Source organism: Protopterus annectens, chromosome 7.part0 (genome assembly GCF_019279795.1).
Source record: "Protopterus annectens isolate FY-2018-M chromosome 7.part0, PAN1.0, whole genome shotgun sequence".
Classification (NCBI taxonomy): domain Eukaryota; kingdom Metazoa; phylum Chordata; order Ceratodontiformes; family Protopteridae; genus Protopterus; species Protopterus annectens.
In genome coordinates this window covers 1,119,974,931-1,120,001,041 of record NC_056739.1, presented here as the reverse complement: position 1 = coordinate 1,120,001,041, position 26,111 = coordinate 1,119,974,931, and the positions used below count along the sequence as shown (strand labels likewise).

The following is a 26,111-nucleotide window of genomic DNA, read 5'->3' as shown; positions in this document are numbered from 1 at the left end:
AACAACCTTCCGACCTTAAAAACACACAACCAAGTATACTAGGTGCTGTAAGTGTCTAAGTGAGGGCAGCGTTGCAAACATAATAGTGCAGTCTGTAACAGGTAAGTTACAGAGAATTACAAGAGAATTACAAGTCTATAATGAACATAAAAAACTAAATCTCAGCAATGCAGCATAACAAAGGAACCGAATAGGTATTAGGCTACACTTAGATTTATATAAACAACTGATAAGGTTAAGCTCTAATCCTATCATTTACCAGAAATATATGAGGCACAACAGACTAGACCTACCATCCGCCGTGCAGTCAGCAGCCACGCGCAAAGGGGGAGAATCAAGATGGCGCCCTAAGGGAACTACCCCTATTTACCAGTTCCGGAACGGAAATAGTAAACCAGGGGGCGGGCAGTATATTCTAATCGCACTAAGGTAGTCAGCTAAAAGTAGGAAGAAGACGCAAGGAGTCCTAAGATAACAGGGAATATGGGCATACAGGACGTGCAATAAAGGCAGCAGGGAAGGAAAACTGATAACAAGGAAGATGGTCAAATAATACAAGGAATGTAGTAAATATATTTTATGGAACTAGAAAAAGGTCTCTTTATTAGTAGAATTATTACATGGAACTAGGGAAGGTGTCCTTATATAGGGTGAGGTTAAGCCTAGTGGTCAGAACTGGGGAAGTAAAGATAGCATGGAAAGTAAAGAGTCGGGGATAGAACAACAGGAGAGGATAAGGTAATGGGAGAGGGGTAGAATTCAGGTAGTGTGAAGGAACCAGCGAGGAAAAGTAAACAGTAGAATGGCCAGAGCAGACACAAATGGGCGAGAGCAGTGGAAGAGAAAACAATCAGGAAGTGCTTAGCCAAGGTAAGTAGGCTGGAAACAAGCGATGTTGTGAAGATAAGGAGAAACAGTTTGGGTAGAGGTACAAGGGAGGCTTAGAAGTAGTAGAAATGGTATGGGTAGACTCAAGGATGGATTGATATAGCAGTAAGAGGTAGATATATGGAGGACTCAAAAAGGAAGGACTACAAGGAAAAAGAGATAGTCAAGTCAAAGAGACAGTCTATGTTTTAAAGGCAATTAGAGAGTTCAGTGATGGTACTTTGAGCAGTTCCCCCAGAATGGTGCTCCCTTATCAACCCAAAGTTTTGAGGAACAAAAAAAAAGGTCTTGTCAACACTGAAGACCAAAACAGGTCTTCCAGAAAGAAGATGTAAATGTAGCAAGCTCCTTGCCAGAATTACTGACATGCTGAGCTACTAAAAAGCATCAAAGTATTACAAGCATTCATTTCAGAAGCAGCAGTATTACACATGGCTTCATAAATGAATGTGGGTACTGCAGTATTAATAGCTTGTGCATGCTGCAACCACCCCCTTTGCTCTACCCCATCTACAGCTGTGATCTCCAAATGGAAAAATGTTTCAGTCTGAACCTATGCTAGGAAAATCTGTTACAAACTTTGATTATGAAGTCTAATAAAGATATATATGTGAAGCCAATGTATTTATTAGTCCACACTGTGAATGCAACTAAAATTCTCAGGATATAAAACCTAACATTAATGAGGACACTTACTATGATCCTGGAACTAAAGAAACATGCAGAGAAATACATTCGAAAAAATACTCTGCACCACTGACTTAAACAAGGTAGACCTGTTTTACTGTTTGAGTTCCAAAAGAAATGAAGTTGATTTCTAAATTTGATTTTCAAGCACAGCAATGGCAACCAAGATTACTTGATCTCTGGGTTGCACAAAGTTAATATATACAGTTCAACATGTTAAAGAAAGTAGCAACTCAGAAAAGAAAAGCTTAGCACAATGTCTGTTCTCTGATCACAGCAAATACAGCAAAGATGATTTATATTGCCTTTCCACCAAATGCAGTAAATAAGTTTGGCGGCTAATCAAGAGGTGTGACTATAATGTGATACTAAAGAAATTAAGTGTTACCCAGTTACAGCCAATACTAGAAAGACTGAACACAGTTTTCTTGTCATACGCAAAAGAAGAAGAATCATTTTTTTTTTTGACTGACAAATAAAAATAGGTAGACCACAAAGCCTCCCATTACTCACTGTTGCTTTGAAGATTTGCTTTTTGCGAGATGCTGGACCAAGAAAGTCCCAAAAGCAAATGATGGACGACCATGGCGCAAATAGTAGAGGAAGTCAAGTCGTTCAGTAATGGCGTATCTGTTTATAAGATCAGGTCTAGAGAAATGCGGTAATTCATTTGAGGTATCTAGAGAAAACAAAGGAAACATTGAAAAATATTTTACATAAAGTATCATTTTTCTTAGTTAAAAGAAACAAAAATAATTCAGAAGTTAAAAGGAAACAACAAAAAATAAGGCCGCAGTTGCACACATTACTGCAATTATATTAATAAATCAGTAAAACAACTTAAAAGAGTATACTAAAACAGATGAGAAATTGGAAACTTGCCACACAGTAATCCAGTTAAGGCAAGCATTACCCTATTTATACTGTAGACGTAAAAAAACAAACAAAAAAAACAAAATAACATTTGTTTCTAAGAAATGTTAGTCATACGAAATAAAAAAATGTTGCAAAACATTGCAACTACTAACTTTGAATGAGACATCATCTTAAGCACTTAACTCTAGAGAATGTATTCTACAAAGGAAAAAAAATGACTTCTAGTACTATCCACTCTGCCAAATTCCCTTGCACAGCGGCATACATTATTAACGCATCCAGTTTTACTTCTGGTTTCAGACTGTTAGAATTCCATTATGCCCTACTACACAAGTCTAGGAAATGCTTAGTTACATAAGACAGAATTTTAGCACTGTACTTGGCACCAGTTCAGACTGGAATTCAGTCCAAATGTCCATCATCCCATTCAAGAAATATACATCATCCCACCATCTTTCAACATACTTCCCTCATCCCTGCAAGTTGTTTTTGGAAGCTGTTACTCTGTCATTCATGCCTTTCACATGCCACTATGTCCCTACCACACCTCTTTTTCATCACTATTTTCATACAGACACGCACACATATATATGTCTTGAAAAAAAAAGTTTAGTAATAAAGTTATTTCTAGATTTCAGCGAACTGTGCCAGAACATAAGCAGTCAGAAGTTCTTTGTCTGACTTTCTTGACTGGACATAAAAGTATGCTAACTAATGGGAAACCAGTTTCACCAATTAAAAAAGATATTGATACAACGTTGTCTTCATGGTTTTTAAAGATTGTTAAAATGGCAGCAGTATTTCAGTTGACTCTGAATTCAATGTACTTAAAAGCTAATATAAGACTTCTTAAAAAGAGTGCAAGGATACCGTACTATAGAAAAGTGTAATGAAAAGTAAACATAAAACATAAGTGCTTTCATCTCAAATATGACTTCATCAGACATGAATACTGAGAAGATGCAGCCTTACATATAGCAGACAAAGGGGTTGGGGTTGTTATCAAGGATACAACCCTTTAATTTCTAAGATAAACCAATATTTGCATATAAACGTTTTCTTTGAGGACTCTACTTTGAATCAGATAAATATAGCTCATCATAAAATTGATATGCAATTGAATGACATCTTTAGAATATGGATTTGATAACACTATGAAATATTTGAGAGTTGATTACCTGGTAGTACCATGAATTTTTGGTATTCCTAAGCCCCATACGGATATAAAGGATCTCCCCTGAGATTCACAGTTGCTAATGGGAGATCGAAGACTGAAACCTAGCAAAATGGATTGATTACAGGTTAAAAAGGTTTTCTGAGGACAAAAAACTATGTTTTAAAGGATTTGTGGGACTGTGAGAAAAAACTGCTAATTTAGAGTTTCTTAAACATGGTATATTTGTTACTACTGATATCCAAGAACAATGTTTAGTCATACCCCATGACTTGGGTCTTGAATAGTGTAGGGATGCTTAGACTATTGGTACCAGTATGTGAACAATACTGATATCAACATTGTTGTTGATTTCATGGATATCGCCCATGGATAATAATTAAGTGTTCTTTGACCACAAATATTTTAAACAAACTAGGGATGTTGCTATGGGTGCCACTTCAGCCCCATCTTTGCTAATATTGTTCTTTGGTACTGTGAGAAACAGAATATCACTGGCTCCCAATATTGGACGTGCATGCCACTTTATGGTTTTTGGATGATATCCTTGTTGTACGGACGGGGAGGATGGACCTACTTGTACAATTTATCTTTATATAAACAATAGTACATCTTTCCTTAAATTTACTTATTCTATGGATTGTAATGGCATCTATTTGTGAGATATTATTATTTATAAAAATTTATAGCATCTATCCCATGATTCTACCATTTTTCGTAAACCTACTTTTTCCAACTCTTATCTGCATTTTTCTAGTCACCACCCTTTCTCGCAAGATAAAAGAAAAAAAAGAATTTGGTTAAGGGCTAATTTGTCAGAGTCTTCAGATTAATTTCTGAGGATGAACAGTTTAGTAAAGCATGTATGGTACTAACAAATATGTTCTTAGAGAGGGTTACCCCCATTAAATTGTTTTATGATATGATGAATGGTATTAAAAATGATAGGAATACCAAACACAAACGTGTTCTTAGAGAGCCCACTGAATCTAAGACGAAAGATGTTAACAATGATAAAAATTATGAAATGCCCATGGGTTTACCTTTCTCTCATCTTAGTGAACAGGTCAAAGGCCTTGTTATAAAGGATTGAAATTTAAAGAGTTAGGAAGGGATGTTATAAGTGAATTATTAGATTCCCCAAGATTTGTGTATAAAATGGGCATGAATAGAAAAAAAAATGGTTGAGCGAACAGGTAAACAAGGACAGCAGTATGGTATGGTAAAATGGGGCAGATGCACACAATGCAGCTTCATTTTTCATAGTGCCGATATAAATATTCAGTTTTATCCTAGATGTATCAGAAACTATTTTAAGTGTAATTGTAAAACTGTAGGGCTTGTATACATTGCTTTATACATGTCCTGTAATAGTTTTTACATGGTAAAGATGGAAAGACAACTGAGATCTAGAATTTATGAGCATTATTATGGAATTAAAAAAAAGATTTAAGTAATGCTCTATTTAAACATTCTATATGTTGTAAAGATTTAAAAAAATGTTTGTGTGTTAGAAAAAGTTTCTAAACACACTAGGGGTGGTTTTTGGAGAGCTATGATGCAGGCCAGAGAATATTTCTGGCAAATGAAATTAAATGCAGTTCACCAGGTCTAAATGAAAAGGCATCTATTAATGGTATTTTAAACTTAAGAACTATGGACATTTAATATATCTTCAGTTGTTTAAAATAACTTTATTGCTGGATCTAATAGTTTAGGATTGAGTTTATTTAAATTAAATTATATTTATTAGTAATGTATTATGATTATATAATATATATTATTTTTTTGACTTTTTAATTTTTTGAAAATTGATTAGGTAACTTGATTGGATAGCCTATCAGCGGCTTAATTTGGAGTTATCTTTCCAGTATTCATATCTGATGAAGTCCTTATATTTGGGATGAATAGCTTATGTTTTAGGTTTACTTTTCATTAAACATTTCTACTGTATAGAACAAAGTTGTTTTATTTTCTGGTTACTTCTAATAGAAGACTTCAAATAATCAACCATGACATAATGCTGTATCTTTACTTAAGAAAAACAGAAAGTAAAACCATTTTTGTGACAAAATGAACAGCAAACACGGCCAGTCTTAAAAATATGGGAAATAGGCCACCACCTAGGGCACTACTCAGCTAAAGGCACCTTTCTCCTCTTTATTTGTTTTTTCAAGTAAGGAAATGTGACAATAGCATTTCTGTGCTTCTTCACTTCAAGAATCAAATAAATGAAAAGAGGAACCCCTGTTAAAAGCAGTGGCACTACATGGAGAAAGTTGTACACCTCTCCAATCACATCACAAAGCTTTCAACTTCTTGCTTTCAAACAATCTACCTGATTCTTGGAAAGGAAAGGAGTAAGAAGCTCATGAATATTCAGGGACAACGAGAACTGGAGAATTGCTGTGGATGAACAAGAGCACATTTTTTTTTTTAATCTTGCCAGGTAAATGGATAAGTGCAGGGACATATTTGCAGGGCAAACTAATATCTCTCAACTGTACCTGACTTTGTAAAACTTCCACAAAGTTGTCCCATATTTTTGGTTTGCTCTTCATAAAATTAGTGGGTTACTGGTAAATCATTGGGAGTTGCACATAATAACGGAAATGTGAGTTTCAATCTTCAAATCCTTCAGAAAGTGCATGATATGCTTATGCAAAAGCTGTTATTCTATCAACTCTCTAGGTATGAAAGACAAGCAATATTTAATATGTGTTCCTTTATTTTGGGCCTTTGTTTTTCCTCCCTCCCAATATTTTTTTGTCCCTGATTGAAGACAGAACAATGTGTGAATTATGTATTTATTTACTTACTTTTTTTCTGTAAGCCTCATACATCTGAGATGTACAACAGACAAATTGGCTATAAATACTAGGGCCATACCTCTCAACCTAGAGACATCAAAAATCTGGACAAAGGTCCATGAAAAATAGGTACACATCTGTACGAGGATTAACATAAAGTTTCCATACATAATTATGTAACCCTACCCAACCCAATGGAATTGTGGAATACCAACTTTCAAACGCAAACTGAAGAACAAACAACCAAAATATGGCCCAAGATATAATTGTATTATTCATCAGAGGTATATTTAGTACAGTCTGATTTAGAGGTAACAGATATAAATTTGGATTGGGTAAAACTGCATGACTGTCATTTAATCAGACTGTTTCCAGACATGTTAAACTATAAATTAAGAGACGCTGCCTGTAAGCTGAATCAAGCCCTGCAACATGAAGTAGACATAGCAAAGAGCAGTGAGATCTGTGTTGTAAAACATGAGAACTAGGAACCAGAAATATGAGCTCATCCTTCATTTCTGCAGGACAGTGGAAAGCCAATATCTATAGCAGAATATGCAGTCTCGGAAGCAGAAATTAGGCTTGCAAAAAATGTGCTACATTGGTACTGAAATGTTGCAGTTATTGAGAGGCTGTGTTAAGTACAGAATTGGAAAGATGGCGATGTATATGTTAGAGTAGGTAATAGGAGGAGATTATTTGAAATAGTTTTATTCGAGAAGAAAGTAGGGGTGAAGCTAAAGCAAAATGACCTAGGTAGGAGAAGGCACTGTAGGTAATAGGTGGAAAGGTGATTTTTATGTTTGTGGAAAAACTACTACACACAAATAACAGACTGTGGGATGCATTGCATGAGGTAGTAATATAGTTTAATTATCAGATGATATCAAAGCATGAGAAAAAGTTTTGGGAAAAGCAACTGTGACCAAGCTTAGTCAACACTTGAAATGACTAGACAGATCAGTTTTATTTTGTAATCATCTTGTTAAGTAGCCAAATAGATTGTTCTTGCTCACTGTTGGTCTACTTGCCTTCCACACATGTATGAACTATTTTATTAAAACGACTGAGTTCTTTTTCTTTATTATAATTACTTTTTTCTCTCACTGACAAACATTTGGACTGTGAGCACCACATTGAGATTTACATATTACCTCTCTGTGGCTTTGTAACTTATTACAATTCAATGGAGCATAAAATATTCCCACTGGAATGCTTTTCTCATATTACACTTTTAAAGTTGGAAAGGGTTATTTAAATTAAACAGAATACTCAACTGGTTAACAGTTGACACAGTTTATAATGGAACCTGCCTTCCTTTTTTCTTATTAAATCATATGTGGTTCTTATTTATAGACTGACTGATTATTGCTTCTAAGTGCTACTCTGGAACTAGGTGGACAAGTACAAAGACCATTTTCAGCCTTGACCCAGGCTCAAATGACTAATAAGCGATATAAAATGAGACAATTCTGAGCAGCATTAAGTACATGAGAAGGTGCACAATCAAAACACAGTGATAGAGATTAAGATACTGGTCTTCTTCCTTTTGAAATTGCCAAGGCAATCCATTTACTTAGTTACAAACAGAACAGAAAAGCTATGTTTGTAAAATGAGTTGAAGTGGGAGAGTTGCATTTCTTATTGTTAAAATATCATACTTACCTGGCAGGGGAAATACCTCAATCACAAAGGTGGTTTTCCTGGGGTGAGGCTCTTCCATAAGCAGGTTTTTCATTAGCACGAATTGTCTGAAATGTATGAAGTCTGAAACTCAACTGTCTATCATTATTTCCTGACTTTAATCTTTAATGACTAGCCAATGATTTTGCCAGAAAACCACAATGTTATGAAATACGGAACTAAAATAAGACACAAAACACTGAACATTCTGTAAACATCTGATAAGTATGAAGAGGAGTACAGGTTTTGTTGTAATGAAAACCAAGCGCCAACCTCCGAGCATTCTGCTGTGTCCAGGCAACACTCAACAGAAAAGAACAGCACTTCCGTCTCCCTTGACCTTTTCAGCTTTGTTGTTCAACTTATGTTTTTTTTACAAAGTGTTCGAAGGCTGTAGTTTGCATTTTTAATTCTTCACCTACATTAGTCTTTGACCAAAAAGAATTAAAAATGCAAACAGTAGCCTTTGCAAAAAACTTTATTTAAATGACTTCAGTTTAAACTTCAGTTCAGCTGAACTTGATTTTACAAAAACTATTTGGAATTAGGACCCAGCTGCTTTCACCAATAAAGGGCAAAGTTATGAAAGAAGGTTAATTCTAGGCATTTTTCCACACACACACACACACACACACACACACACACACACACACACACACACACACACACACACGTACACCAAACAGGTTTACCCTTTTCCCAGTCGATAATATCACCAGCAGTCTTCCTGGACAGTTTCAGACAATGCAGAGGGTTTTTTTGTTGTTGTTTGTTTCATAAAGGTGCTAATCTTCTTTTTAGAAATTGTCATCCATAAATAAAGTCGTCAATAGCAGAATCCCACCTTTTAGATCCCTGTGCCAGTAACCAGTTCCAATTATATCGTCTAATTTTCATTTCCTCATAGATTCTGTCTGGGATTTCCAACTCACTGGGCTGTTGGTGTTGCCCTACATGAAGCTGTCACTTTGCCTAAGCAGTTATTTATTAAGGATAGCCATTCTGACTTGTAATACAGTTTGCTAGAAACTGGATGACAAAATATACTCTTCTGGGCACTTGGAGATCAGAGTGTTGGCAGTGTCATGTTAATACACTCATTGAATCAGCTTGCATTTTCCGAGCAATAATACCTAGGAAACTCTGATGTCTGGCATTAGGTCTGTAAATAAAAAAATTAGGAGGACCGGGGGAAAAAACAATATGAGCAAAATCAGGGACGTTCTATAATACCATAGGCAGTTATAGTCAGTGGTATGTCTGTGCAGTTTGCTACATGTCTGCCAGAAACTTGTTATCCATACAGTCAATTCACACGTATACATCAACCGACGGAAAAAAAAAAAGTTTATGTAGTAAACATCCAAACAGCAGACCTACAGTGCTCACTCCCAGCAGCAAGACTTGGTTTTAATCAACTCACGCAGACATTGTGAAATGCTGAGCCCATCTTAAAGGCATGGGATACTGTGTGTGGGGGATGCATGATGATGTCAGCATTGTAAACAAATGTCAAGAAAAAAATCGTGATTTGAAGGGGCCACTCGGGAATTCATGGCACCCCATTATTTTAGCCTAAAAAACGAAAATGCCAAGGAATTAGGCATGGTTGAAAGGTATTACTAGGGCTGTCTCTTAGAGGGAGGAGAATTGCTGTTTGCCTGTTATTCTGACTTTGCAAGACTAATGTCATTTGTGTGATGCAACTTACTATACTTTTATATGTGGCTACTGTCTGTGTAGAAAGTACAGCTGTGTAAGAACTTACCTTGATAGTACACTTTCTACTGATCACTGTTGTAGTATTCCAAACAGATGGGTCATCTCCACTGACATCCAGCCAGTGTATCAAAGCTTAGCCTTCCCTGGATTATAAATCAAACATAACCTCAGCTCGCAAGAGTAGGAGTAACACAGGTGAGCGTACGAGCATAGAACTTCAGACTACCTCCAAACCAGCAGTCCGAAAACTCCTGAGAAAGTGACTGGTCTGCTAGGAGGGGCCAATCAGGAAGTGATAAAAGCCCCCTCAGTCCTAGGGTCCTGTAAACAGGATAGAAAGACAGAGATGAAGAGAAGTTATCTCAAACAAAGGGAGTGGAGGGTGAGAAGGAATACTGCAATTGTGATTAGTAGGATATCTACTGTTACGGTAAGTTCTTACACAACTGTACTATGTCTTGACCAAGATCACTGTTGTAGTATTCCAAACAAATAGGTAATTACCAGAGCTGAAGAAAAATTACAGGTTGACTAATGGAGAGAAGAACTGTCCAAAAGGCCTGAGAAGACTGACCTAGTGAAGGCAGCTCTGTATCTTGAAAAGACAAATTCTGCAGTGTTTAGTAACGTGTGTATTTGGGACCAGGTGGCAGCTTCCAGTGTAGTTCTGGTATCAACCCCTTTATAGCCCAGAGGATATGACTGCCCTGGTATAGAGAGCTGGAGGGAAAAGATTTACCATGGTAAGAACAAAAGGAGATGGACTTCGAGATCCAGCTTGCTATAGTTTGTTTAGACAGTGGCTGGCCCAGTTTGGAATCCATGAATAAAACAAACAATACGTCTGATTTACAAATAGATTTTGTCTTCTCCAAATAAAATCTCACCTGTTTGTATACATCTAAGGAGTGCAGGAGTGTTTCCCCCTGTTCTGTGGGTTGGGAAAGAAAGCAGAGAAATTTATGGCCTGGTTGAGGGACATCTTGTTCACTAGTTCAGGGATGAAAGAGGAGTTAATCCTCAGGGTTACCCTGTCCTTGTGAAAACAATAAGAAAGGATGGAATGGCCATGCCTGTAGCTGAGACTCTCTTTACAGAAGTGAGAGTCAGTAGCAAGATAGTTTTCCAGGTGTGATTTGCTAAAGCAGCCATTTCAAAAGGAGGTAGCGTGAGCTTTTCCAGTACAAAGTTGAGGTCCCAAGGAGGGTGAGAACAGACCTTCTTGGGAAGTTTAGCTGTAGTAACCCTTTCAGGAATTGCTTGACCTCTACCTGGACATAACAGGTGCACTGAGAGAAGATAAGAAAAGATGACTGACAGGTGGGCCTTGACAGTGGAGTATGCAAGGTCTACACTCATGAGTTTGCAGAATACATTAGGATGGAAGGCACTTCTGATTTTGTGCGATCCTGATTATTGGTATGATACCAGAAAGAAAACCTCCATTTGGCTATGTAGGATTTTTGAATAATGGGTCTCCTTGTCTTCTGGAGGATATGAAGTACATCCTCTGAAAACCGGTGCCTGAAAGGGATCAGAACTCTATCATTCATAGGCTTAGGTTTAGGGATGACAGTTTTGGATGAAACAGTGAACCCCTTCTACTGTGTGATGAGATCCAATTTATGTGGTAGTTGCCCCTGGCTAGATGGAAGAGAAGGGGGACCAATGCTGTTTTGGCCTTTCTTTTTGAACTTTCATTTATATCTCTGGAATTAGAGGTAGTGGAGGGAAGGCATACAGAAACTTTCCTGTCCCCTGGAAATAGAATGCATCTGCTCCCCAAGGTGGAGGAAAGGGGTCCTGGTGCAACAGAGGTCATGTTGTTTGTTGCTCTCTAAGGCAAATAAATCTGTCTTGAGGTGACCCCAACCTGTGTGGGATTGTCCAGGAAGACTTTCTGTTTAAAGTCCATTCATGATGGACCTGCTTAATGAATCTCCTGGAACATTGTCCTTTGATAGTATGTATGTAGTGAGCAGAGACATGCTCTCCTGGATGGCAAAATCCAAAGCACTCTGTACTAGTCTGCACAGTTAGTACGATCTCGTGCCTTCCTGCTTATGTCCCACATGACTGTAGAGTTGTCTGTGAATACTCAGACAGTTTGGTTTTCAGAAGTGTGAGAAAATCTGAAGTGCTAGGATGAGAGCCCTCACCTCTTTCAGGTTGATGTGCTCCTCTTTGAATCTGGGTTGCTACTTGCCCTGAACTCTGTGGGAACCTGTCCATGACCCCAGGCTTCGTTTGAGGCATTTGAGTACGTTTCCTGAGATGGCGTTTATGGGTTGAAGAGGAGACCTGGGGTTGAGTTTCATCTAGTTTACCCACCATAAGAACTCCTTCCTGAGACAAGGTATAAGGTGGATGTCTGTCTAGACAATTAGCATTTGGACCACACTATTTTCAGGTATCACTGAATTTTCCTCATGTGCAACCTGGCTACAGGGAGCACTGGGATGGTTGCTGCTAAAAATGTGGAAGCTCTTAGGAGCTGTCTGGTTGAGCATCTGTGGAGAAAGGAACGGTTGTACAAGTGAACTGTAAGGCTTTGTGCCTTCTTCTGAGGTAACTGGACATATGTCTTTAGATCGAAGTTTCAGAAAGTTGGACTTCATATGGTTGAGACCATATGATCAAATTTCTGAAACATCGAACAAGACAAAACAACATAAATCTGTGCTCCCCACACCCCCGGCACATTATCAACTTTGAGATCATACTACAGAGGGGAAAAAGGTAAATTCCACAATCTCCATACAAAAGCTTTGATGTTTTAGAAATTCAGTTATATGGTCTAAATCATATAAAGTTTGACCTTCTGAAGCTTCTTTCTTCCGAAGGGGACCTGAGATGAGTAGGCCTGCATCCTCTTGGTGTTCAGTCTGCAGCCCAAGAATACCAGGTCCTGAGTGAGCTGAAGGGATGACTTTTGTAGTTGATGGTGAACCCCAACTGCAAGAGGACACTGAGGATAAACTGGAGATGTTGCAGTAGGATCTGTGGCAAGGAAGACTGGATTAGCAGATCATCTAAGTACAGAAAAATCTGAATTCCCTGATTATGACAGAAGGCTATTATCAGTGCTAGACACTTTGTGAATACTCTCGAAGATGTGGAAAGCCTAAAAAGCAAAACAGTAAACTGAAAGTGAGATGAGCCAGTACAAAACTTGAGGAATCTCCTGCAGGATGGGCAAACAGGAATATGTAAATAGGCATCCTTTAGATTCAGAGAGACTAGGTATGCCTGTGGAAGTATAAAAGGCAGCAGTGTCTGTAGGGAGGGCATTCTGAAGGCTGGCACGTTTTGGAAACTGTTTAACAAAGATGGATCCAGTATGGATTTCCATTGCCCTTCTTTTTGTGGAACTAGGAACAGCCTAAAAAACGTTAAGCTTAACTTTTAGTTTAAAGCCCAAAAAAAGGAAAAAAACTTTTTCCTACAAATTTTACGGGCACAAGTTCTATTGCACTCTGTGCTTGTAGTCCCTGCAAAATAGGTAGTAGAAGCTGAAGTTGGTTGTGTGGAGGAGGGGATATACTGTTGACACGAGGGAGTTTTTTTAAAAGACATGGCTTTTTTATGACAGAAATTTCCCACTGATTTATGGTAGTCTTTTTCCAGTCTGAGATGAGCTGAGCTAATATTTTTGGGAGGGGCAGAACCAAGGGGAGGGGGATTTGGAAAATAGACAATTTTCTGAAAAGGAAGGTCTACCAGATCTGGGGTCCCTCTGAGGTTTCGCTGGAAATCTTTTTTTGGGTACATTCCTGCATTTCTGGAGAGGAATGGAGTCCCTCCTAACAAAAAAATGGGCTTGAATGAGTAGTTTCTCTGAGACCTTGCTCTTGTAATACTAAGTACATTGTCTGCCTGTTGGCCAAACAAAAGGTTCATGTCTAAAGGTGAGTCAATAAGTTTGGCTTTGAAATCCTCGGACGTAAGCTGGTCACACAACCATGCATACCCGAGAATGACAGAGCTGCCTGCAGCTGCTCTGGAAGAGGTATATGTAGCATCATAGCTGCACTGTATACTGTGTTTGGCTGCCTGAGTAACATGACCAACTAGAGACAGCATTTGTTGTTTATCCTGAGACCTTTAAATCCACTACTACCTTGCACAAAGTGTTAAGTATGGATAACAGGTATTTGGTCATCTGGGTCTGGTAGTTAGTGGCATTGAATGTTAAGAGTAGATGAAGTAAAAAAAACCTTCTTTCATCACCTATTCATGGCCCTACTGTCTTTATCAGTAGTAAAGGCAATGGCATATGGAGCAATTTAGGTGGTTTGTCAGAAGACAGAGATAATGCAAAAGGGTCTGCCACAGGTTCTTATACAGGAAATTAAGCGCATCAGGAACTCTGCAAAACCTAGCTGGTCTTTTAGGAGCAGAGGGTTGTGAGTCATGAGCTGTAGAGGTAGACTGGAAAGCATCCAAAAAAGTCTCCAGAAATGGAGAGGCAAAAGAAGGGGCAGGAGTATCCACTTCTAAAAGGTTGTAATACCTTTGCCAAACCTCTGAAATTTGCCTCAACTCCCACTTGAAATATTTCATCATGTTTATAATTGTTGCCTCAAAAGAAGGTTATTTCACTGGGGAGAAAATGGAGATGGGGTCTTCATCATCTGAAGGAACATGAACAAAGACTGGTCAGAGGCATCTTCATCTTCGGAGGAAGATGAATCAACTGATACTTTTTGGAAGGTAGGAGCAGGTGGGAGAGCAGAAAAGAAAGGATATTTCAAGGTCATAAGGGCCTTGTGCAGGCTTTGAGAGCCATTCAGACATTCCTTCTCTCTAGAAAGAGGAGGAGGTGAAGGAACATGCTTTGTCTTTTTGTCTTCTGATGCTTTTTCTCTGATGTGACATCTACTTGATCTGGGGGACGGGGGCAGTTCAGAGTACTAATGTGCCTCAATTAACTTACTAGGAATCTCTCCCCTGACTAAAATCTGGAGGATGCCTCATGGTCCCTTTGACATGATAACTGGCATTTCACCCTTCTCTGTAAAAGCAGTCTGCTCAATCATATGGAATTCTGACACCATTCGCCTCCAGTGGGGTCACGGTAGTGGGCATCAAAGGTGGAGTCAAATGTACTTCTGGTTCTGTAATCTCAGCAGGTGCATCAGAATCTGAGTAGATAGAGAGAGGGTCAAGCCTAGGCTTATTAAGTTTTTTACTGTGTGATGAAAGTATGGCAAGAGAGGTAGAATCTGCCATCTTGGAGTGGGCTAAAACACTTCAGATGTTGGGTCTTTAAGAAACTGATGAGCAAAGATAAACAGAATTGCAAATTCTTGGGTACAAAGGATTGGCAAAACGAAAAGGCATTGTAGTCATGTTCTCTGCCAAGGCGGAAGAGACACAGGGTATGGAGGTTTTTGTAGGGAATTTACCAATCACACTCACACATCTCCTAGCTGACATCTAATACAGATACAGTTACACCAAAAGAGTTTAAGCAAGTACAGGAAGGCTCTCCAATGGGGAACTTATCTGTTTACTTTTAGAAAGCAACAGTACCAACAACAAAAAGGTAATCAGTTTGAGAGGTCTGCAACCTGGGTTCAGGCTGGTGGCATGATGGTTTGAGGATCTATGCTCATACATCCACTTACATACCCCTACACTTGCAAGATGAGGTCATATGTTGGATATGCGATCCAAGAAAGGTTGAACTTTGGTATCCTGGCCGGACATCAGCAGAGATAACCCATCTGTTTACAATACTGGAACAATGATCACAGTGAAGATATTAAAGCTGGGATACAGTACATGATCAACATTTTATCATAATCAAACACCTACAGTGGACAAAGAAACGCTAGGTGGAGTTGGAAGCTGTCTGTGGATGAAAGTAACTGAGCCTTTTGTCATCTGCTCAGGTTAAACAATCACTAACTTGGCTTTGCAAGACTAGTGTGCATTTGTGCAAAGTAAGACGGAAAGTTTTGTTTGTGATAAAATTAAATAAATAAATAATAGCAGTCACACTACCAGACATCTGACATGTACATACTCAGTTAAACAGTCGGTAACTGATGTGTACTGAGGCCATCTATGGAAGCAAGTGACTCACCTTGTTGTTTGATCATTGTTCAGTTATTCTAAGGGCTCTAGGTCTCGTGATCATTTACATCTTTTTATTCTATTTTTACTTTATTTTGCTTTTGCTTATTGGGTTTGTCCAACAGGGTTTATTCAAAGCCTCCTTTTCAGCAGAGGCCCGGGAAGAAAAACTCCAAAATCTTAAAAACAGTTTTAAACAGACATTAAAAAATATACATAAAAAACTACACATTCATTTGCTAATAAAATTACTTTCATACTTGAAATAAAGGCAACTATTACAGTATGAAAGTACCTACTCACTAATAGATGCTGAAAATTGAGCATTTGAAGAGGTGTATTAGTGGCTTATGTCAACCGGATAACAAATCATATTACTGAAGCTCAGAAATTCAAAGAAATAAGAGTGAGAGAAGGAATAAGGTAGGGCATAAAATGTTAACATTGTAGTTAATAAGTGGGGGCATTAAGCAAGTTCATTCATATAGATAGATATATATATATATATATATACACACACACACACACACACACACACACACACACACACACACACACACACACACACACACGGTATACCTTTATTTGGATGAAAATGAAAAGAACGAGTGGTCATATGACTGACTTAGACTGTCGTAAAATAACAGTGCATGTTGTAAATGTCACAAATCAAGTAGTGGAACACTATTTTCATCCTTTTTAGAACAACGGCAGTCTAGTGAGATAACAGTGTTTCCCGAGAAGATCTGTGTCATGTAAATGTTGACCGTAAATATTACATGCATCCTGCAGTCTTATTTCCATAGTTCATCAATGCAGTATTAATTTAAGATGCAGTAGGTCACACTTACGTATGAAAGCCATGTATTTCAAAAGCATACATCATCAAGTAAATAAATACCTTCATCAAGAAAGTGTATGTTGTGACCCATATTCCAACAGTGAAACAGAAATGGAGTGAAAACACATGAAAGTGCATGCATTCATCCAGATAAAATGAATAGAATTGTGCAACCAATTTTACAAAACCCCTTGGAGTAAATTCATTACGATTACATGAAAGTTTTTCAAAGGCGGCTTCCTTATTCATAACACATTTCTCCTTTTAGGAGACAAAGGTAAACAGAGTAAATACCTACTTCTAAGGTCTTCCACATGTTTTTTTCTCAAGTTGTATTGCATGCAGGACATCCAGCAAATATAGGGATTTTTTTTTTTATCCATTAAACTACATAGCATCCTGTGCCATCCCTCCACAGCATTTTGACTACGTGGGTAAACCATTCCACAAGCATTACTTTGATTCCAAAATGAGCTGTCAAATATAGGTGGTAGTCTTTCTGATGTTGTACCATGCATGCCATACCTACATGGTCTACCATAAATATAGGTTTCTTTAAAGAACGTACACAGTGCTTTCCCAGTCTCTGGCATGTTATTCCCAATTTCCTCAAACGTATAACAATATCGGAGGGTGACAAATGCAAGTGCTGGTATCTCTTTACATAACATAACAAATGACACATTACTGCCAAATTCTGATACAAGGTGCAACTTCTGAATATGACTCCATATATTGTGACACAAGTGGAACCAACAGCCTTTCGCAGCGGTAGAACCTGCATGCCGCTTAATAGCAGTTACTGCAGCAAGTTCTAAATCAGTCAGAACCATATTGGGTAATAGCCGCAAATCTTGCAATGTGCACAGCTCCAGTATTACACCCCAAAACATATCATAACATTCTTCCGCTTTACTTGGTAGTTAGTATGCCATAGACTACTGGAACAACCTTTCTACTGTTTGAACTATCCAGAGCACAATGAATACTAAATACTTGCCGACATTCTGTTGTACTAATTGGAAAAGTACCATCTGCTAATATATACTGAGATAAGCACAACATTCTCAGATCATCAACAGTAGTAATGACAATATTTCTGGTATTTTGTTCATCAAAGCTATGCTTTATTATGAAGGAACCACTCTTAATAGGTAGCATATCTGGTGTTAACTCTCTCAGTGAATGTAAGTCTTTAAATTTTGCTACCTTCTTCTTGTATCTATATCTACACATGCTTTGTTTCAACCCTGTTGTGTTGGGTAATTCATTGACTACAACTGTAGAAGTTGTAGCTAGCACTTCAGAAACTATTTTGCATGGGTCTTCTATGGAGTGCTCTGCATGACATTTCAGGTTATCCCTTACTTTAAAGGCCTCAGCTTGTAAGATATCAGGCACATGGTAATGCAGTTTACTCTTTAATAATCTATAACCATCTGTACCACTCTCTGTAACACATCTCCCTTTACATCTCCTACTATTTTTAAGTGTGCAACACCAGTACTGTTTCAACTCTACCGATCTTTCAAGGTAGAACTGATACCCTTCCACAACCAGTAACTGACATCCCTTTTGAGTCCTTATAGTTCCATACACAGAATTCAGAGTACCGGGCGCATAGTCTTCCATACCCGCTTCATTAACCTGCAATAATACGTTCACGTTATAATAAACAATAACAAAGTCTGATTATAACATTTGAAGGTGTTATTTAAAGAGTAATTACCTGCATTTTGTTGAAATCCGTTTATTACTTGTTTAAGTGTAAGCCAAGATTCAATATCCAAAATATACCACTGTCAACAACAGTGTCACTGGTAGATAAATGCCAATAATAATGCCAGTTTCTTTATTTCTCATTCCCACTCATACACTAGTCATGGTATAGTAGGATTTGGAACATACATGTGCCAAAAACGTGTTACATTACGTGACCGTGCATTATGTCGCACAACTTTGTGCAAAATAAACATTTCCTAATGAATTCAGTTGCAACGTTATGCAATGATGTAGAAATGCGATACCCTATGTTTGAATGGCGGAAGTGTGAATTACACTTTGCACTCGCTCAATAGTTATTCGAACAAAATTTCTGCATTTATTTGGAATTTCTATGCTGTACTTTCGACCACTTGCATGCCGCATTTATGATATTCATCTAAATAAAGGTATACCACATATACATACATACATACATATATATATATATATATATATATATATATATACACACACACACACATACATATAGATGTGTGTGTGTGTATATATATATATATATATATATATATGTGTGTGTGTGTGTGTGTGTATATATATATATATATATATATATATATATATATATATGTATATATATATATATACACACACACATATATTATAGACATGTGTATATATGTGTGTGTGTGTGTATTTATATACATGTATATATATATATATATATATATATATATATATATATATATATATATATACATGATGCACACATTTTATATATATATATATATATATATATATATATATATATATATATATATATATATATATATACACACACACACACACACATATACATATGGTAAATCAAAAAAACTGCTCAAGGCTGGAAAATACGAAACCACAGACCTATTTTTCAAAATGGGTGGATACAAAGTTGCACATTGCTTAGAAATGTCATTAGCTGCTTCCCTTAACAAACTCTCATTGTACCCCATCTTCAAAAACAATTGTATGATGAATTCAAGCTGATTAATAAATGTCTCATCAACACTCGTCATCCTGCTAGCTCGTATAAATTGGCTTTTGGGTATGTTATTCAGCATGAATTTCGGATGTTGACTGGTTCCATATAAATAATTATTCTTAAAGGTTTCTTTACGAAAAATACTAGTAGTAAAGTTTTCTCCCAATGCATTCCATGTCAGAGTTTGTCGACTTTTGATTTTTGTACATATACATATGGGTCAATGCCATATGATCGAAACTTTAAATGACAAAAAGCCAAAATATCTAAATTGTGAAATATTGAAAGCATTTTTACTGCAAGGAGGCAACCCCTGCACCTTCTACACCTCCTGCTAATTATATATACCAACTCAGAGGTCACACAATTTAGATATTTTAGCTTTCAGTTATTTAAATTTTTGATCATTATGGCATAGACCCATATGGATACCATAAGGTTTATATTAGAAATATAGTGGTGAGGGAGTTAGCAGTGGCACATGGTTGTCGCTTCACAGCAAGAGGGTCTCTGGTTTGATTCTTGGCTGGGGTGCCTTATGTGTAGATTCTGCTTGTCCTCCCTGCGCCTATATGGTTTTCTCATGGAGCTCTAGTTTCCTCCCACATTACAAAGACATGCAGTAAGTGACTTGGACACTCTAAACTGGTGGCAGGTGTGTGTGTATGTGGTACTGAAGAACAAATGCATCCATGCAGCAGTGTTATTGGCTCTAGAGGATTGTCACTGTTGAAGTGATACCCTGTCCCAAAATGAAAAAAATGGGAAGAGGAGGTAGTGGATGGATAAATCTATGGATTTGATAGGTGAAGTTTTAGTTGTGTTTTAAATGAGTTTGTATTTTGAAGGGATTTTAGTGGTAGTGGGATGTGGTTCCATAGTCTAGCTACACTATTTGAATAGAGAGAGTCATCTGCACTATTGCTAAAACATTCCCTCATGCCACATCACCATCATCTCCAGAAGGGCAATACTAGTCAATCCTGGAGCAAATTTTTGGTTACCCATCCATTCAACCTGGTTAAGAGAAAAACAGTACTGTTCAATACGTATAAAGAAGGTTATTCCAGAAGTTGGGAGTTTCTGAGTTATAAATCTATCCCTCCACCATGTTGAAAATTTAAGTCTTTGGCTCTAGTACTGGTGGAGATATTGTGGTAGAGATAATGGATTTGAGGAGATACGGGGGGGGGGGGGTCTAGAACATCCAAGTCTCTTAATGGTATTGTACATGAGACAGATCTTCTCTCAAAAGTCTAAAAGACACTGTAAAAAGGGATAGAGTTTGCAGCTTCTCTTGGTAGTTCCCAGAATTTAGGCCTATGATCTTTCTGGTTAGGAACCTCTGGGGTCCTCTTATTTGATGTCTTAGTGACATAAACCCTGAAAGGGTGTTGTGCTTGACAACTGGTCTGATCAATACTGAGTATGAGAGCAATGACATTCCTTTTGGCAAATTAGCTGCTCTAAATAAAAGATCTGCCAACAGCTTCTGTCATATGATAATCAAGAGAGGGTGATATCAACCCAAGTTCCTAGGTCCCAGACTACATTTTCATTTTACAGTGGTATAATATCTATACAATACATTAAGGGGAGGAGCGGTCTATCAAAACTGATGATACTATACTTTTAAGCCGATTTTTATTACTCCAACAGTTTACCGGTAAGAGTTTCTACTGGAGTGTTTGCATTACACTGGGTGACTTAACAACAACCACCAGTCTGCAGTCATTTGCACACTTTGCTAATGAGAGGTCTTGGCTCACTGCTTGGAGACCTGAGAAGTAAATGCTAAAAAGGAGAGGTTCCACTATTGAGCTTTGAGGGAAAACATTGGTCATGTGCATACCTTCTGATGAGTTACCTACAACTCACACTGTGCACGTTCTGTGTTTAAGCCAGTTTGTTATCCATCTTACCATACAAGTCCATTTTTAAATCAGTTAGCTTCTGTATAAAGCCACCAATAGAAATGGTGTTGAAAAACTTTGCCAGATAAAGACATGTTGCTTGTAATACATGGCCACCATCTACAGTTTCTGTAATCTTTTCAAATTAGTTTATTAGATTCAAGGTGCTTTTGCAATGGCTCAAATTCTTAATGCTGTGTTTAAGAGGTAATCACTGGAAAAAAAAGTACTGGGCTGAATTCTCTGACTGGGAGTTAGTACACAGAATTAAATCTCTGACTAATTAATGAGCTGCTTTCTGTGCCAAGGGTGCAGGGATTACATTTTTCTCACCTTTATTTACCTACTGTGTGATCTTGAGCAAGTCACTGAACATGCCAGTATTTTTGGGCAACTGGAGATTCGGACTAGGCTCCTTAATGCTCTACTGGACTACATACCTAGTAACTATGAACTTCTTGTTTTACAGTCTAGCATTTGATCCAAAGGGTTAAGGCTGTGAATTGTAGTGCCTGTGGTACAGGGTTTTATTCCCTCAGTTCCCATTTGCCTACTGGGTGACCTTGAGCAAGTCACTTAACCAGACAGTGCTTTAGGGCAACAGAGAAATTTGGGCTAGGATCCTCAATGGTCCCCTGGACTTCACACCTAGTAACTACTTACAGATAGACAAGGCTCTACAATTCACAAAGCCAAACTGTTGTGGGTCATGTCTAGTAGAATTCTTGATTTTGTTGTTTATGAGAACAGTTATAATTCAGTCCATGGCTTTGTACAGAAGGTGTGTTAGGCTTAAAGGTTTTTAAATATCTGGGTTAAATGTAAGTTTTCTGTTAAGGTGGGACTTCACCACTGCAGTGCACCACTTATCAGGAACAAAACCAGTAGCTAAAACTAAAGTTACGTACACAGCAAAATGCTAGATCCATGTTGTCTTCTTTTTGTTCCACAACTAATGGGTTATCAAAGCTGTACGGATCTGACACTAGCAGCTTTTAGAAATCTGGATCCAAGGCTAACTCTCCTCCCCTACCCATGATACCCTTTTACCAACTCAATATCTCAGATCGAGGTTGCCTGCCTACCACAGCAAAACCCTTTGTTAATAAGTAAACATATGAACATGGGCATAAGGAAAAGAATACAGTCAGTTACTGTGAAAAAGACAAGCTTCCAGGAAGGTCCAATGTGGTCAGTCAGGAGTCCAAGAACACTAACAATCTTGTAGGAGGGCAGAGGAAGGGAATGTTGAGAAGGACGGAAGACAACATGGATCTAGCATTATGGTAAGTATATAACTTTTGTATCAGAAATTGTTTCTTCTTCCTCAACTGATGGAACAAAGTCCCCTGCTACCTAAAACCCTGGGAGGTCTCAAGGTAGGATATTCCAGAAGATGGGGGAACCAAACAAGGCCCAATACCTGGACTGCAAATCCAATTTATAATAGGATATGAATGCATGCACAATGGGCTAAAGTGACTGCAGCACAGATGTCATCAATAGGAACTCTGGAAAAGAAAGCTGTGGAATTAACAACCACTCAAGCACAATGAACTTTAGGACTGGAAGGCAATGATAACCCTTTTGCTTTGTACACAAAGGAGATACATTTAGATATCTACCAGGAAAGGGTCACACCTTAGAAATACCTTTTCCCAGCTTGACAGGAGAGAACATAAAGAGCTGGTCTGTTTTTCCTAAAGGTTTTAGTACAATGGAGGTAGAATTTCAACTGATGAACATCGAACAAATGCAGAGTATACTCCCATTTGTTTGAGAAATTTGGAAAGAAAACTGGCAAGTTAATGGTCTGACTCACTCAGTGTAAATTCTGAGATGACCATGGGCAGGAAGATAGGGTTGGTATGAAGTGACACCCTATCTCTGTGAAATATCAAGAAAATTAGCTTGGAGGAAAGAGCTTAGACCTCTGAAATACTTTAAGCAGAGGTGACTGCTACTAGAAAAAGTGTATTCCAAGAAAGACACTTCAGCTCCTTAGTCAAAGCAGTTTCAAAGGGGGGGGGGGGGCAATGGTCATCAAGGTATCTTTTGTAGTGTACTATGTACTTAACCCAACTTGTCGAGAAAATAAACCTGTGTTCCCATCTATGTAGGACAACGTTAGCATAAAGAGATGCACATGGAGTGCCCATTGCTACTCCTTTTTTCTGCTTGTAAATCTCTCCATTAAAATAAATGTAGTTGTTTAATAAAATAGTTTCCATGTATTCTACTAGTAAGTTGATCAAAGTGTTGGAAAAGTTGGTTTCAGTACTTAGTATTTCATTAAACCATTCCAATCCTACAGAGTGTGGAATGCTCGGGAATAAATCAACTATGTCAATGGTTACCAACAGAAGTTCAGGGTTATATGAGTCTACAATATTTTTGGATATGTTTTTTAAGCATGACTTATTACGGTTTTAGTACAACATTTTGTAAGCAACTGTTTAAGAAGTTACTTTTGTTTGAAATTTTGGTTCCGTACAGAGTCATACCAAACCAATACTGGTTTAGTTACTTCCAGGTTTGATTTTTTTGATAAGTGTAAAACTTCAGACAACACGAATTTTTCGACCTATCGACATGTTTTTTAATTATTGTTTATTTCTCATTTTGTGTGTTGTATTATTATCATTCTTAACCAAACTCAAGTAAGAGTTTTTAAGTTAGGGGTATTTCTTCCTTAAATGCATTGTCAATGAACTGTAATTAAATGGTATTTAACCAATTATGTAATTAAAATAACCCATATAAAGGGTTTGGTTTTAACTAACACTTCATTGTAACTTGAAAAAGCCTGACACACAGTCAGGCGAAAGCGCTTGTTTTAAATAAAGTTCCTTCTCGTTAATATTTGGATTCTCGAGTTTCCTATTTTGGAATATTTACTGTCTTGGTTTTGCCTGGGACTCTACTTTGAATTAAAACTCATTGTACCTATATCAAACTGCCTGGCATAGATGTCTCACTATAGGGATCCAAACAATGTCCCAACAATATGTGTTACCCTGTTAACAGCAATAGATGGCAGCAAACTCAAAGCAACGTACTGACAATGTTCTTTCCAGTTACACCAAATCTAAAACATACTTCCTGTAACTATTGGCCAGCTCATATAAACCTTGTATACATCTCAAAATATATTAAAAAAGGTATTACTCAAAATACTTGAGGTACACATCTGTACATATATGACTTTATAAAAATATATATATTATTTGGTTATTCACTATACTATCGAAGAAAAACAGACACGAAAAGTGTCTTACTTAAAATCAATGCATAAGGGATCTGTCATCCAACCAAGGTTTCAAAGTAACCCTGTCATTTAAGCCAAATGCTTTATCTCCTTTTAGTCTAATAGCCCATTTCATTTCACATTTCTCAGTATAATTCTTAAAATTATCTAACTTTGTATTCCTGACAATCAATTCTATGACCAAGAACACAATGTTATGGGACAAATTATTGTTTAGAACATGCCTAGCTGGAGAACTACTCCCGTCTTTCTTTGTTAATAGCAGACAGATGCTTTCTTACATGTTCCCCAAGTGTCTGATTTGTTTTTCCTACATACAATGCAGGACACTTTGTACATCAAGCTAAGTAAATCAAATCCCTAGATTTACAATCTGCATAGTGTCAGAACTGAAAAACATTATGGGTGGTGGGGTGTGTGAAGCTGTTCCCATCTGCCATATAGGCACAATAGTTACACCTCCTAAACCCAAAAGTACCCCTCCTCACAGATTGTGTCCTCTTCACAGTGCCTCTCATAGCATAATAATCTCTTCAATGATTCATTATTCTTATAGGCATACCTGGGTCTCTCCTCTACTAAGCTAGTGATCTTGTCATCAGTCATCAATATCTCCTAGTCCCTCGATATGATGTCCCGGATGGCTCTATTATCTGTGGAAAAAGGTATCACTATCCTACATTTATCATTACTAGCCTTTGTGGTCTCAAAAATGTCAGCATCTCGAACCCTCCCACCTCTAAAATAAGGTTTTCCTCCGAGACTCCTATCAATGAACTTATCTCATAATTGTGTGTACTCTTCCTTCTTGTACCCTTTCTATAAGCTCATTCTCCAGCCACCTAAGGGCAGTAACACATCTCACACTTGTACTGGCAAGTCTAGAGACCCTCAAACCCTGTCCTTTTATCAAATTCTTATAGACATGGGGAGGGTGCATGGTGCTGCAATGCAGAAAATTATTCCTTCTGCAAGTTTTTCTATACAAATCAGTCTGTATAGTGTCACCTCACTTCTAGACTAAAACATCTAAGAATTCTATTGAGTCCTTAGACCAAATGCCCACAAATTTTAGGAAATCAGTGGTGGAGTTTATATAATCTATAAAATAACTGTAATTCTAAGTCGGAATCACTCCATACAAGAAAAATATCATCCACAAATCTCCTACAACACGGGATATGTTGGAAAAACTCTGCTTTACTCAATACACAGTTGAACTCCCAATATGCCATCACTATGTTTGCATATGAATTGGTACATGAAGTGCCCATGCCAACTCCCTTTTTCTGTAAATAGTATTTACCTTCAAATGAGAAAACGTTGTTGCTCAAAATTAGATCCAGTAATAAAAACACCATCAAGATCTTATCACTCGATACTCCCTTCATATTTAAGAACTGCCTCATATAGTCAATG

At 37.6% G+C, this 26,111-nt stretch overlaps 1 protein-coding gene across 1 annotated transcript in view; it reads right to left on the bottom strand.

The window, feature by feature from the left end:
• The window catches only part of SPG11 (SPG11 vesicle trafficking associated, spatacsin), a 2,547,571-nt gene that overhangs the window by 1,053,229 nt on the left and 1,468,231 nt on the right, over positions 1-26,111 (bottom strand). The window contains exon 21 of the mRNA XM_044077700.1: positions 2,089-2,254. Coding sequence (XP_043933635.1) covers positions 2,089-2,254 — 166 coding nt within the window. The remainder of the gene's footprint in view (positions 1-2,088; positions 2,255-26,111) is intronic.